General features: G+C 41.0%; 1 protein-coding gene across 1 annotated transcript in view; it reads left to right on the top strand.

The window, feature by feature from the left end:
• The window catches only part of LCA5L (lebercilin LCA5 like), a 37,626-nt gene extending 22,729 nt beyond the window's left edge, over window positions 1–14,897 (top strand). The window contains exons 4-9 of the mRNA XM_059922295.1: window positions 2,308–2,822; window positions 5,457–5,594; window positions 9,946–10,030; window positions 11,418–11,524; window positions 11,691–11,808; window positions 14,148–14,897. Of these exons, the coding sequence (XP_059778278.1) occupies window positions 2,308–2,822; window positions 5,457–5,594; window positions 9,946–10,030; window positions 11,418–11,524; window positions 11,691–11,808; window positions 14,148–14,878 (1,694 nt within the window). The 3' untranslated portion in view covers window positions 14,879–14,897. The remainder of the gene's footprint in view (window positions 1–2,307; window positions 2,823–5,456; window positions 5,595–9,945; window positions 10,031–11,417; window positions 11,525–11,690; window positions 11,809–14,147) is intronic.
• The last annotated feature ends 410 nt before the right edge of the window (window positions 14,898–15,307 follow it).

Genomic DNA, 15,307 nt, shown 5'->3' with positions numbered 1-15,307 from the left:
GGGGAAGGGTCTCTGGCCCTTCCATCTTCACCACGTCTGTGTTTCTTGTCCAGGCCCATGTGATTTTTTTTTTTTTAATAAATTTATTTATTTATTTATTTATTTATTTATTTTTGGCTGTGTTGGGTCTTTGTTGCTGCACGCGGGCTTTCTCTAGTTGCAGTGAGCGGGGGCTACTGTTCGTTGCGGTGCACAGGCTTCTCACTGTCATGGCTTCTCTTGTTGCACGGGCTCTAGGTGCGCAGGCTTCAGTAGTTGTGGCATGTGGGCTCAGTAGTTGTGGCTCGCGGGCTCTAGAGCACAGGCTCAGTAGTTGTGGCGCACGGTCTTAGTTGCTCTGCGGCATGTGGGATCTTCCCGGGCCAGGGCTTGAACCCATGTCCCTTGCATTGGCAGGCGAATTCTTAACCACTGCGCCACCAGGGAAGCCCAGCCCATGTGATCTTTAAAAGGCCGACACCTCCTGTTTTCGAAGCGCCCAGGCCCTCGGTGCACATCTCGACCTGGGGCCTTGGCCAGTGCCCCGTGCCCGTGGGGTTTAGTCCCCACTCATGCTGACTCTGCCCTCCCATCACTCGAGTCCAGTGTGAGGTGGGGACACAAGCCTCCAGTGCCCATGGAACCCACCACCCCTCATCCCTCCAGGCTCAGGAAAATCTCTTTCTCCTCCACGGTCACACCACCCAAGAGCTGGAAGGCATTACAAGTTGGGGTCAAGTTCAATCATGCTGGACATGGTGTGGAGCCTGAGAGCCCTCACCCACCCCTGTTTTCATCCAGCCTGATCCACACTGCCTGGGTCTAGAACTCCCCCAGCCAGTGCCCAAGGTACTAGAGTGTCCAGCCTGATACAACCACAGACACCTCTTCTCTGGCCTTCTAGTAGGTGTCTTAGAGTCTGACCTCTGCTTCCCAGTTTTCAGTGTGCTCAAAAGTCTATTCCAAGATACTCAAATATTCAACCAGAGCCCCTACTACATTGTTCCCAGTGGGAAAATAAAAACCTCTGGAGGCATAGTTGTAAAGACAGTCCATTGGTTATTGATTTGATACCGATCCTATGATCATTGTGAAATCTGTGTGGTCTGTCATGCTCAAGATTCACATGCTTTATCCTCAGAAAGCATCTTCTGTTTCTCTTGACTCATTGTTTCCACCACAGTTAGAACTGCCTTTCCCACCACCTAGACCAAACACGCTAAGCCATGTCTCAGATGATGTGTGCACACTTGGCCAATAGCTTAGGGTTAGGACTCCAGTGACATTGGCCACTAAGAGCCTTTCTCTCTCCAGGAAGAGGACCATTTTTTTTTAGATTCTAGAATCCAGTTTCAATCTCTCTTTCTCAGAGTATAGATATACTAATATGTGCACATGCACACACACATATATTTACATACACAGATGCACATATGAATATCATACAGATACACATACAATACATATGGGGCAGTGACAAAGGCACATAGACGTGGGTCTGTCTCACCACTTACCAGCTGTGTGCCCACTGATAAGTGACATCACTCAGCACAGTTTTTTCATCTTTAAAATGGGATAATAATACAATGAGGTTACACATACATTTGACATACTCAAATTCAGTTACATAAGCTTCATGTAATATCATTTAGACTCCCAAATACAAACCATCTAACTAGTTAATTTAGTGCTCACCCAAAAGTAACAGAGGAAAAATTGGTTGTGTTGGGTTTATTGAGAGATGGAATCCTTATATGAATATTCTAAGCAGTTTAATGGCTTTTTAAGGTTCTTTTTAAATATATGAGATCATCATATATATAACATTAGGCTCTAATATTACACTCTAATTGCCTTGTAACATTTTGTTGGAAGAATTACATCAGATAATCTACATAAAGCCTTTAATTCAATGCTTCACATATGGTAAACCCTTAGTAAATGTTATCGATTATTATGGTTTTTAGTATACCTTTTATGATAGAAATAAGTACAGGTTTTAGAGTCAGAGAAGACCTGGTTTTCAGTTCATTTTATGTCACTTTGTGGTTATGTAACCTTGGACAAATGACTTAAAATCTCCAGCTATAAAATAGACTACTACTGACCTTAAAGGATTGTATTAAATGAGATACCTAAACATAAAGTACCTAGCCTAAAGCATGGGTATTCATTCAGTGTTAGTTCCTTCCCCTTCTAGTTTGTGTGTGTGTGTATGTATATGTGTGAGGGCAGGGGGCAGGGGGTATTACACACGCCTGCATATTTACATATCTACATATCTATATACACATTACTAGTAACAAACTGGATTATCTGCTTACACAGGCCAGAAGGAAATCTCGGGGGAGAAAAAGCACAACTGGAATGCACCATTTTTAAATTCTCAGATCAGCGTGGCGGCCCAGAGACGAGATGCCATGGCTCACCGCATACTCTCAGCGAGGCTTCATAAGATTAAAGAACTGAAAAATGAAGTAGCTGATCTACACCGCAAACTGGAGGCCACAGTCATAGAAAACCAATTTCTGAAACAACTCCAGCTTAAGCACCTGAAAGCTATAGGAAAATATGAGAATTCACAAAATAATCTACCTCAAATTATGGTTAAACATCAGAACGAAGTAAAAAATTTAAGGCAGCTACTCAGGAAATCCCAGGAAAAGGAAAGAGCCGTGTCTGGGAAACTTAGAGAAACAGATAGCGAGCTGTTGAAGACTAAAGACGCCTTGCAGGCACTGCAGAAACTTTCTGAAGACAAAAATCTTGCAGAGAGGGATGAGCTTACTCAAAGATTGTCTGTTCTTACAACAAAAATGGAGGGAAATGACAAACAAATACAGGTCTGTATTTCAGAGGTCTAGAAACATTAAGTTTCCAAAGTTAATAGAGAGAGGGTACGCATTCATCATATATGCCTGTGGAATGAAGCACTACCAGCTGCTGTGCTGAGCAAGAACTCACAGATGGTGGTGTCTGATGGGGAGGGGGCGGGGAAGGGGAGGGCCACAGGAGAGAGAGAAACAGCGCCTTCTGTCGTGCACTGAGCGAGAGGTTCTGTGGCTGTGTTACCCAACCTAACTCGGGTCCGCTTGCCCGCGCACAGTAAAGCCAATCTACTGACACCGGGTTGTAGTGAAGGAAGGTGTTTATTGCAGAGCACCAAGCAAGGAGTCCAGGCAGCTAGTGCTCAAAAGGCCCAAACTCCCTGATGGCTTTCAGGGAAAGGTTTTTAAAGACAGGGTGAGGGAGGGGAGACGTGGGCTGTGTGATCACCTCGTGGACATTCTTCTGATTGGTTGGTGGTGAGGTAATCGGGAGTCAGCATCATCAACCTTCTGGTTCCAACCCGACTGCAGTCTCCATGCTGATGGGCAGCATGCAGTTAACTTCTTCCACCTGATGGGGTTTCAGTATCTACAGAACAGCTCACAGGACATGGCTCAGAATATTAACTGTAGCCCCTGAGGAGGGACTAAAGGTCCTTGACTTTGTTTAATGACTAAACTGTTATTATTTTGTCTTTCTTGACTATTTGCCTTTCTTTCTGCATTTTCTCATTTCTCTGATTAAATTTACTCTTTGGAACTCAGGAAAGGCCTAAGAGGATAAAATTTTTCTACAGACCAGAGGCAGGCGGAGGACATTGCAGGGGGTGGGGTGAGGGGTTCTGTCCCGGGAAGGCCCCGTGCGGTTCTGCTCAGCTACAGCTGGGCTCATTTATGTGGAAATGACCATTCTCTCAGGCAGTCCAGCTACTGAGGTCAGGGGAGTTTGTTCACATGCTGAAGGGGGTTGTGCTGTGCTGTGTTGTGGGAAACCTCTCCTAGAAAGCAAGCCTCTACTCCAAACTGCCTTCTTAAAAGGCTACTTCCCTAAACCCTGAGTGCATCTCCTCGCCACCCCCCTCCTTGTTCTCTCCCTCATCAGTCTGTCGAGACATTTCTAATGTCCTAGAAATAGAAAATTTCCCCAGGTAATATTCCTGGGGACAGATAGGGAAAAGGAATTTAAATAATTTTAGAAATGAATAGATAGATATTCCTCAAGGGTGCATGGTGGTCAAAAGCCTGGGGATTACATTGCAAGGGATGATTTGGGAGAACACTCTGATCATATTGAGAATTCTGCCTATTTTACATTAGGTAGTTTTGGTCTCTATGGACATAAACACACATGGAAGTAATTTACTGTTTAATTCCCTAATGGTGAGAGACAAGTATTTTCAATGATCTTGAAATAATAATAAGATGTGAAGTTCATTTCAGCCACTTTTTTTTCTGTTATTTCTTTTTTGGTAAAACCCTCCTCTATTTTCAAAGAGAATTTTCTCACATAAAATGGATATGGGAGCTACAGGAAATAATGAGCCACCTCATTTTTCATTCATGTAAATAGTGTACCAAACTTCTAACGTTTGGCCTTTCAGGTAGGATTGGATCCATCTTAGCATCTGTCTGTCATGTGAAAGTAAATGTATTTGTATCTCATCTACATATTTTTTACACAAACATGTTTAAGTAGCTCATGTTTTTATACTACAACCAAAACCAAAAAGAATTTGAGAACTAATCAGCTATTCTCTTATCGGAGGCACTTGGTTGTATGGGAAATTTCATTTGGTTGTAGGGCATTTGGTGGGAGAAAAAGTTTGTGGGCCAAAACATGTCGGTATTTTTTTTAATGTTAATATGTTAGGAAATGGGATTTTTAGCGATTATTTAGTCCTATTAGCTTACCATATTTTCCACTTTAATGAGAAAGTATTAATGTTGTAATGAGGGAAACCACACTTTATGGAAAAGAAGGAAAGAAAAGGCCTTTTGGCCAAGCTCCTGTCAAAGTCTCGCTCAAACGGTTCTCCAGTAAAACAGTTCTTGTTCCACAGAGAAGGCGAATATGCAACAGTGAGTCCTTCGTATTTATAGATGGTTACTGTGCTAAGTCAGTCGTTTCATTGGCTTATAATCCATCCACGTGGTGTGGCTCTGTGAGACCCCATCATAACTTCCCGTCTCAGTTATCTGAGAATCATAGTCCGAGCGTGATGGTCTGCACTGACGCTGGTCAACTCTTTGGCAAGAGAGACTTGAAAGGTTTTCATGGAGTGCACCATGCCAAGTTAGCGGTATACTTCATTTCAACAGAACTGCTTAGGTTTAGTTGTAAAGTATAACGTTGATTTTATTTATTGATTTTTCAGGATCTGTTCCAAAATTTTTTTTTACCAAATTCCAGAGTGTAAAAAACATTAGGCTGGAAACATGATATTTATTCCCTAGAGTTGGGATCTGGAATTTTTTGGCTTTTTGTGTGTGTGGTAATATTTAGTTCTAATATGTGTCCTCTAGATAAGCCATCCACTAAAATTGTATTAAAATTTTGCACTTTTCATAACTGTAATTAGTTCCATTACAGTCGAAGTTTTTTATGATACTACACTGGTTCCAGAGAGTTGAAATATATACTATTTTCAGAGCTTGGAGAAACAACTGAGGCTGAACAATAAAACCTTTACTCAGCAGTTGGCCTTTGAGAACCGGAAGACCTCAGCAGCTCAAGCAGCTACAAAGACTCTGCAAATGGAAGTAAAACACCTTCAACAAAAACTTAAGGTACTTCTTTTAAAGCAAAATGTAACAAAATTTGTGAAATGCTGCTTCCCAAAATATCAGAGCTATTTATGCCTAATATATCTTTAAATTACTTAACTTCAAGTATAGCTTTCTCAAATTAACTTTTTTCCCTACAACCATATGAACAGAGGATCTGAAATTATGAGAATCAGTTAACAGCCTGGTGAATATGTAATTAGAAAAATTAAAACTCTTGTCTATTCATTCACAAGACTTCTTATTATCATTTTTATCTCATCACATGAAGTAATATTGTACTTTGTTAACATTTTAGTGGAACCCAAAATAAGTTTTTCTATTTAAAAAATTCACTTATAACATTAAAATATTTAGAGTAATTTTTGTGGCCCATAAATTCATTTTTTCATTTTTTTTATTGAAGTATAGTTGATTTACAATATTGTGTTAGTTTCGGATATACAGCAAAGTGATGCAGTTATATTTTTTTCAGGTTATTTTCCATTATCGTTTATTACAAGATATTGAATATTGTTCTCTGTGTTGTACAGTAAATCCTTGTTGCTTATCTACTTTATATATACATAAATTCATTTTAAAGCCTCACTTGCAAATATGCTTACAAAACTGTCTTTTAAAATGTGCCCGGGCTTCCCTGGTAGCGCAGCGGTTGAGAATCTGCCTGCCAGTGCAGGGGACACGGGTTCGAGCCTTGGTCTGGGAAGATCCCACATGCCGCGGAGCAACTAAGCCCGTGCGCCACAACTACTGAGCCTGCGCGTCTGGAGCCTGTGCTCCGCAACAAGAGAGGCCACGATAGTGAGAGGCCACGATAGTGAGAGGCCCGCGCACCGCAATGAAGAGTGGCTCCCGCTTGCCGCAACTAGAGAAAGCCCTCGCACAGAAACGAAGACCCAACACAGCCATAAATTAATTAATTAATTAATTAATTAATTAATTTTAAAAAAAGTGCCCTCACTTGGAGAGTATTATGCTAAGTGAAACAAGTCAGACAGAGAAAGACAAATACTCTATGATATCACTTATTTGTGGAATCTAAAAAATACAACAAACTAGTGAATATAACAAAAAAGAAGCAGACTCACAGAACAAACTAGTGGTTACCAGTGTGGAGAGGGAAGGGGTAGGGGCATTATAGGGGTAGGGGAGTAAGAGGTTCAAATTATTAGGTATAAAATAAGCTACAAGGATGTATTGTACAACACAGGGAATATACCCAATATTTTATAATAACTATAAATGGAGTTTAACCCTTAAAAATTGTGAATCACTATACTGTACACCTGTAACATATAATATTGTACAGCAACTACACTTCAATTTTTTAAAAATCTGCCCTAAAAATGAGAATTAAAAATATTTTCTTTGGGGAGTTCCCTGGCGGTCCAGTGGTTCCATCCCTGGTTGGGGAACTAAGATCCCATAAGCTGTGCAGCTCGGCCAAAAGAAAAAAAAAACATTAAAAAAAATTTACTTTTCAGACTTTTGTTCTTTCTGCCTTCAAGATTTCTAAAATGCGCAACAAGTTGGAAAAGCTAGATAAAATACTTAGGAAATATAGGTCGTTCAAGCCTCAGTTAGTAAATCTTAAGCATGATTCTTTAAGACAAGAATCTTTAACTTTTATGATAAACAGGAAATACAGGTTTCCCGGGAGCCTTCAGAGCACTCAGAGACAGGGAAGAAAGTTGGATGTAAACTCTCCCTTTGTAAAGCAGGGAAAAGAGTTCTGTTTCATTCTTCTCTGGAGCCTCAGGAAACTTCAGAGAAAAGAATATGCCAGAAAATGGGCGTGGCTATAGGAACTACCTTAGAAGTCTAACAGAAGAGGCTTCAAGATCCACTGGTCAAAGCAAACACACACACACATATGTAGACACAATCAGGGAATTTTAAAATAAAGTTTGTGCTTTCATATGCAGCCATGTGCACATATATACTATACAGTCATTAAAAAACAATTTTGACAGGAGAAAAGCTTAATAATTAATGAAATGCTTAATGAAAAGAAGGATACAAAATTCTATATACAGTAAGATCCAAATTTATTTTTAAAAAGAAAAGTAAATATACACAATGGATTTCTGTGCATCTGTAAAATGGAATGAGGGTTCTTTATATTGTAATATGGAGCAATCGCCAGGATATATTGATAAGTGAAAATAGGAAGGCAGAGGGAAGTGTGTAGTATGCCATCATGTAAGAAAAGGAGACAATACAAATATATCTACAAATTTGCTTATATTTTGAAAAAAGCATAGTAGGATAATAGTGGAAATGGGGAGAAAATAGAGTAGAAGGGACAGCTATAGAACCTAGATTCCCTTGAATATCTTTTTGGTAGATTTGACTTTGGAAATATGTAAATATTTTGTGTAATTATGAAGCAGAATGAAATGTAAAAAAAAAAAAAAAAAAATCAAAAAACATTCCCTAAAAATCCAGAGTAAAATGAAAAAAAAAAAATGAGCCCACTGTGTATTCCGGTGTAGGCATAATGTCACAGAGAGACACCATTCCAAGAGACTTAAAACACATCAATTTCACTGCATATGCCTAGTGAAATACACTCTTGATGACAGAGTTGGTACGGTTGAGACTGTTGTATATATCTTATGGGATAAAGCACATAATGAACTATGTTGGTGTCATTGAGAACTGGGATTTGGGGGATGGAAGAAAGAAAATACAGAAGTAAGATAAGGTCAAATAAAAATCCTGTAGTCCTGACTGTGAAGTGAAGTGAAAGTATGATTTTATGACACATTTTATCTTTAAAAATAAATACATATTTCCTAATGTGACCCACTCACTAACAATGAATACCCCTAATGACATACTATGGTCTTCAAAATCCATAACCCACTAAAAAGAACTAAGGCACCATAAAAAAATTCTAGGTCTGGAGCATGAACTATACTATGTGAGCCTGGGACATATAGAGAAGCAAGGAAAGCAAAGTTTACAAAGCAAGGTTTACAAAGAACCATTAGGGTACTGTCAAAGAGATTCAGGAGCCAAAGATGGTTCTTACTGGCCAAAGATGGGGCAATTTAGGATCAGTAAAGATAACTGTGTGGACTGAAACTTAGCAAATATACAGAAATCAGAAAGTTCATAAGGATATTTACAAAACGAAACACCTCGGTGATTACTCAGTCACCTTTAGAGGATACTAGGGAACCAGCACTCTATTTCAAAAACTGGTAAATAAAGGAAAAGAAACAATTACTTTTACCTTTCCTATACTCAGAGTAACCAAATAATTTGTGAGAAGGGAAGACCTTCCATGTAAAGGCATTCCCATCGATAATGAAGAAGGAATGAAAGGATGAGAATATCACTATTTTGGAACTTCTAATGAAATAGTGGATCTGAGCAATGATCGTCACAAAGGGAAACCATCTGATGCTATGCACTTGCTGACAGACATACACACCTCCACCTAGGGAGTACTATTGCCAGAAAAAACATACGTAGATCTGATTAAACATTTAGCTCTAACAACCAATTTAAGAGAAATATGGTAGCAGGGGAACATGATAAGCAACACCTCAGGGATGCAATCAGCAACATCAGACTGTGGCAAACTCTACAGCACAAACTACCCAGTTTCCACAACAAATAAATATCAAAGTGAAACAAATAAAAGAGATGAGGGTGGGAACTTATAGATTAACAGAGACTGTGAGGAAAAACTCAACAACCAAAAAACAAATAACCCAACTCAAAAATGGGGCTTCCCTGGTGGCTCAGTGGTTAAGAATCTGCCTGCCAATGCAGGGGACATGGGTTAGAACTCTGGTCCGGGAAGATCCCACATGCCGCAGAGCAACTAAGCCCGTGCGCCACAACTACTGAGCCTGCACTCTAGAGCCCGCGAGCCACAACTACTGAGCCCACGTGCCACAACTACTGAAGCCCTTGCGCCTAGAGCCTGTGCTCCACAACAAGAGAAGCCACCGCAATGAGAAGCCTGCACACCACAACGAAGAGTAGACTCCGCTCGCCGCAACTAGAGAAAGCCCATGGGCAGCAATGAAGACCCAACGCAGCCAAAAATTAATTAATTAATTAATTAATTAATTAATTTTAAAATATATAGTCCACGTCACAATGGTTTGTTACTCTGTTAAAAAGCTAGTGCTTTTTTTTTTTTTTTTTTTTCCTGAAGCTAGTGCTTTTGGATGTCGGGAATGATATATAATGATCTGGCCCATTTCTGTTTCTGCTGGAACCTATAGATTTTATTCAAAGAACACTGAGCTCACTTTAAATTGTTTTTTTACAAGAAATCAAGGTTGATAAAAGCAAACAATTATAGAAATATTGGTATTGTGGTTCTCTTTAGGAGAAGGGTCGAGAGCTGGAAATTAGAAACATCTATACTAACCAGATACTTAGAAATTTACGTGACAAAGAAGATTATCCAAAAGGTAAAGTATGTTTTAATTATTTTTGCTCGAAATCTATTTTGAAGTATCTGGTCAGATTTTCTAACTTATATCACCAAGATAACAGACATTTAAAAAAATTGTTTTGTTAGGCATTGAGACACATTTTGTGATTCTAGAATAACAAAACTGTGACATAGTTGAAACAGCTAGAAGAGAATAGAGAGGCTTTCCCGTGTTCCCATCCTCCACTCGGGCTTTTATGTCCTTACTCGGGTGAATGAGAGGGTAACTTTCAACTTGATGCAAAATGTCTGCCAAATACTGGACTTTCTAGGTATATCTGTTGGCCACTGTGTATATTTTTAAGGTTAACTTTATTTAGGTACAGTTTACCCCAATACGATGCACCCGTTTTAAGCGTGCAATTCCATGGGTTTTGACAAGTGCTTATACCCATGTAACCGCCACCTCCCTCAAGATTTAGAACACCCGCCCATCTCCTCAGGAGGTGCCCCTCATGCCCCTGGCAGTCAGGGGTCCCCCAGCCCCAGCCCAAGACAACCTCGGATTTCCTCAGTCACAATAGCTCAGTTTGCCTGTTCTAGAATTTCATGAGTGGGATCATACAGCAGGTCCTCTTTGGTGTCTGGCTTCTCTTGGCCAGCATGTTTTTGAGACTCATCTATGCTGTGCTACTATCATTAGTTTGTACCTTTTTATTGCTGAGTAGTATCTTTTCCTTCAAGACAGGATGTACTTATTCCCTCCCCCCCAAGATCTCCCAGCATAAGATTCTGCTCAGAAGAGGCACAATAGGAACACTTGCCTCTCATTTTGCTACAAGTAACTATGTGTTTACTTTTCAAGGCAACAACCTCAGATTTCCTTGCCTGCCTTTGTTTGCCTTTGGTTTATAATCCAGAACAACAGCCAGCAGAGAAGATGATAAAATCAAACATGGGGTCATTTAAATGGGATAACACTTCAAGGAAAGTGGCTGCTGGGCTTAGCGTTCATGCCCTTTAGCGTGGGCAATCCAACCATCGATAACCAAGAGCTCTGACACAGGAGACACGACGGCGCACCCTCTCACAACTGCGCGGCTAGGTTTTGAATCCCTTCTGCCAGCAGGGACAGCCGTGTCCTCCAATGGCAATGCCGACCCTCCTAACGCCTGCTTCTTTGGTACTTTACCACTGTGATAGCCATAACCTCTGGGGCCCCAAATAAGGCAAAACAGGCGAGATGCTAGGGGAAAAAGTGCAACTGGCAAATGTTATATATTTACTGAAAATCTTTAGAAAACATCTACTATACTTTGTTTTATGATTACATTACAAACTTCAGTTGTCATTTTTATATTTAAAGTCAATATTGCTTCCAAATGTAAACTATGTTTCTTACATATAATATACCTGTTCTGTAGTTTCTTCAACAAAGTCAGTACAAGCAGACAGGAAAAGTGTTTCATTTACAAGTATGCGACACCAGGAAACCCAAAAATCGGAAGATGTTCCATCTTGGACAACTAAGGTACAGCAAATTTGAATTCTTGCAGTGTCTAATTAAACATATCTTTACAAAAATAAGCTTTACTCACTTGTTCTATACAAAAAGTATTTGTATTCATTAAATAAAACACAATTTAAAATTACTTCTACTGCCAAAAATATGTTTTTGCCACTTTTCTAAATTATAGGGTAAAAAGACAAGAGGAAACATTGGTCATAAAGAAAAATCGATTGAAATAATCCGTGCAATTCCTCACTGTATCAGTAAACTACCAAACCAAGAGGACTCCAAGAGAAAATATGAAGGTAATTTTAACAACTTTCAAAAGTCTCCTTTACTTTTTTTTTTTTTTTTTTTTTTTTTGGCTGCATTGGGTCTTCGTTGCTGTGCGCGGGCTTTTCTCTAGTTGCGGCAAGCAGGGGCTACTCTTCGTTGCGGTGCGCGGGCTTCTCATTGCAGTGGCGTCTCTTGTTGCAGAGCACAGGCTCTAGGCGCGAGGGCTTCAGTGGTTGTGGCACGTGGACTCTAGGCGTGCGGGCTCTAGAGCGCAGGCTCAGTAGTTGTGGCGCACAGGCTTAGTTGCTCCGCGGCATGTGGGATCTTCCAGGACCAGGGCTCAAACCCGTGCCCCCTGCATTGGCAGGCAGATTCTTAACCACTGCGCCACCAGGGAAGCCCCATTTTGGTAATTCTTACTGTCCTAGAAAGTTTCCTCATTCACTTGACAAATATTTTCTGCGCATATACTGTGTCAGGCACTGCTCCGGGCCCTGGGGACAAAATGCCCCGCCCTCGGGAGCCTGTGCCCTTGGGGAAGACCTGTGGGGCTGCCAGAGGGCGGTGGGTGCTGGAAAGAAGGTCCCCTCCGAGGAGGGGGCAGTGAAGGGGCTGAGGGTGAGCTGACAGCAGCTCAGGAGACTAGAAGGAAGTGATCCACGCGGAACCCTGAGAAGAGAAGGTCCCACGGACGCTGGGCCCAGAGGAGGGGTCGCACAGGGGGCGACAAAGTAGGAGGTGGCGTATCGGAGGGGGCGGTGGGCAGGGCGCTTCGGCCACGGTGAGGACCGTAGAGCCGGGAAGGAGCTGGAGCGGAGGAGGGACCAGACCCGCTCCTGGGCGGCAGCGGGGAGGCCAGGCGGGGCTGGGGAGGTCGTGGAAGGTAAGTACTTTCCCCCATGTTCTCAAATGCTAACATTCTCATCAGGTATTACAGGGCAGAACATTAACAGCTATTTAGAGTTAATTGTACGTTTGACTGGCTTCCAGGCTCAGCATTAATTCTTTTTTTTATCTACTTTTTTTTTAACTTTTTATTTTATATTGGAGTACACCATTCTTGAAACATACTTCTTTCTCCTGCTAGTATTATTTTCATTTTCCTAGAGTATAAGTGAATAATTTTATTCCAGAATGTAGTCACATGAGGAAATGTTCCAACTCTTTGCACACCGGATATTGTCGCCATCCTCCCTCGCAAATGATGGCCTCACTGAGCAGTTCGCTGTTAGCGAAGCTGTTTGCTCAGAACCCGCGAGGGTCTGGTCCTCTGAGGAGGGGAGAGCTGCACACAGGGCTTCCTCGGTGCCTGCGGAAGGATCTGCAGGGGAAGGGACATCTTTCCATACAACAGTATTCTGCGATCATCTCCTCCTGGCAGTGCATGCTCACCTCCTCATTCAGTAACTCAAGTTTCCACAGTCCCACGCGCTCTAATCCATTTAACCAGGAATCCTTGAACAGATGTTCAGGATGTTTCACTCTTACTAAACCAGGCTACAGGACTTCACTGGTGGTGCAGTGGTTAAGAATCTGCCTGCCAACGCCAGGGGACATGGCTTTGAGCCCTGGTCCAGGAAGATCCCACATGCCGTGGAGCAACTAAGCTGGTGTGCCACCACTACTGAGCCTGCGAGCCACAACTACTGAGCCTTTGTGCTGCAACTACTGAAGCCTGCGTGCCTAGAACCCATGCTCCACAACGAGAAGCCACTGCACTGAGAAGCCCGCGCACAACAACAAAGAGTAGCCCCCGCTCGCCACAACTAGAGAAAGCCCACGCGCAGCAACGAAGACCCAATGCGTCAAAAATTAAATAAATAAATAAATTTATTGGGGGAGAAAAAAACAACAGGCTGCAGTGAACATCTTTAGACGCATCTTTGTGTATTTCTGTAGGGTTTGGTTCTACAAGTGAAGTTGCTGGGTCTAAGACCATGTTCACTTAAAATTTTTATAGATACTACCAAATTGCCATCCAAACTACATACCAGCTTACAAAGCCACCAATGCGGAACAAAAGTTCCAACTTCCCCATATTCTCTCCAACTCTGGAAATTATTTGCCAATTGGATGAGTAAAACATATTCTCTTGTTTTAACGGGCACTACATCTAGCTGGTGGTGTTGAACATCTATTAATAACATATTGGCAAAGTTTATGAATATCATTGTCTTTTGGTTTCATAATTCTCATTTATCTGGTATGTTCTAGGAAAGTATAACATTTCAAGCTTGTTAATAGCACCTTTCCCTGTATTTTCTTTCCTTTTTGTCAGTAGGTGTAAATAACTGTGCTCAACATGCCATCTTGAAATAGAAATCCATTAATTTTAAACATCAGTAAATTAACTATTTTTCTACTACAGATTTATCAAAGGAAGAGGAACATTTGGAAGCACAGCCATCTCTGGAGAATATTGGACGACAGAGAGAGAGAACAGAAGATCAAGAAAAGAAAACCACTTTAGTGAAAGAAGAACAGGAACTACCACCAAAAAGAATTCAAGTAATCCATCCCGAAGGGGAAAGTGGTCAGGAAGACGATACAGTAAATGAAAAGTCTAAAAGAAGTCCAGAAATAAGTGAAATGGGCGAAATGCCAGCTAAAAATGCTGCTCCAAATATCAAAATACCCTTCAGACAAAGAAAGCATTATTCATTCACAGAAGCGGTCGAAAACTTGCATCATGGGCTTCCTGCCTCAGGCGGGCTGGCCAATGCAGGCAGCACGAGGTGCACTCATAGCACAGGCAAGCACCACAGCCACGGGGAAGAACTGAGGCTGGAGCATCCTACTGTCACCTATGAACCCTCTTTTGGTAAATCTTCCAGAACAAAAGCAAAAGACACAACTTTCAGAGAGAAGAAAAGCAGTCTAATGGAAGAACTCTTTGGATCAGGCTATGTCTTAAAAAATAACCAAACAAGCACTGCTGTTATGAAGGGGCCTGAGGAGACTTTGCAGAGTAAGATGATGCATCATTTACCCCCTAGTCAGGCCTCCACCAGCAATGCTTTTGGAGATTCTAAAGTAACTGTGGTAAATTCTATTAAGTCATCTTCACCTACAGAAGGAAAGAGAAAAATAATTATTTAAATACATTCCAATATCCTAATCCACTCTGGTTTGATATTCTGGTTTTATGTGCCTTTAATCTCGTAGTTTTAATGTGTGTGTGTGTGTGTGTGTGTGTGTGTGTGTGTGTTTTCAGTAAAGTGACTTTGAATAATTAAGGTTTTGTTTTATTGCTCATCTAATTTTTAAAAGTTCATTGTATATTAGCCAATGACAACATTTCAAATACAAAATTACATCTTTTTTCTTCTACAACTGAAACATGTCCATTATCTTTTGGAAGACTGATTTATTACATGGCTTCAATATACTAAGGGATTCCATAGCTAGTAAGTGTAAGTTAGTCAACCTAAGACATACACATATCATGCATGTAAGAACCTTATCAGGAATCAAATTACACTGTAACTTAAAAACATGGAAGCAGCTCTGAAAGGAAACAATATAAGA

The sequence above is a fragment of the Balaenoptera ricei genome, chromosome 4, assembly GCF_028023285.1.
Source record: "Balaenoptera ricei isolate mBalRic1 chromosome 4, mBalRic1.hap2, whole genome shotgun sequence".
In the NCBI taxonomy this organism is placed as follows: domain Eukaryota; kingdom Metazoa; phylum Chordata; class Mammalia; order Artiodactyla; family Balaenopteridae; genus Balaenoptera; species Balaenoptera ricei.
This window is presented reverse-complemented; position numbering and strand designations above follow the sequence as displayed.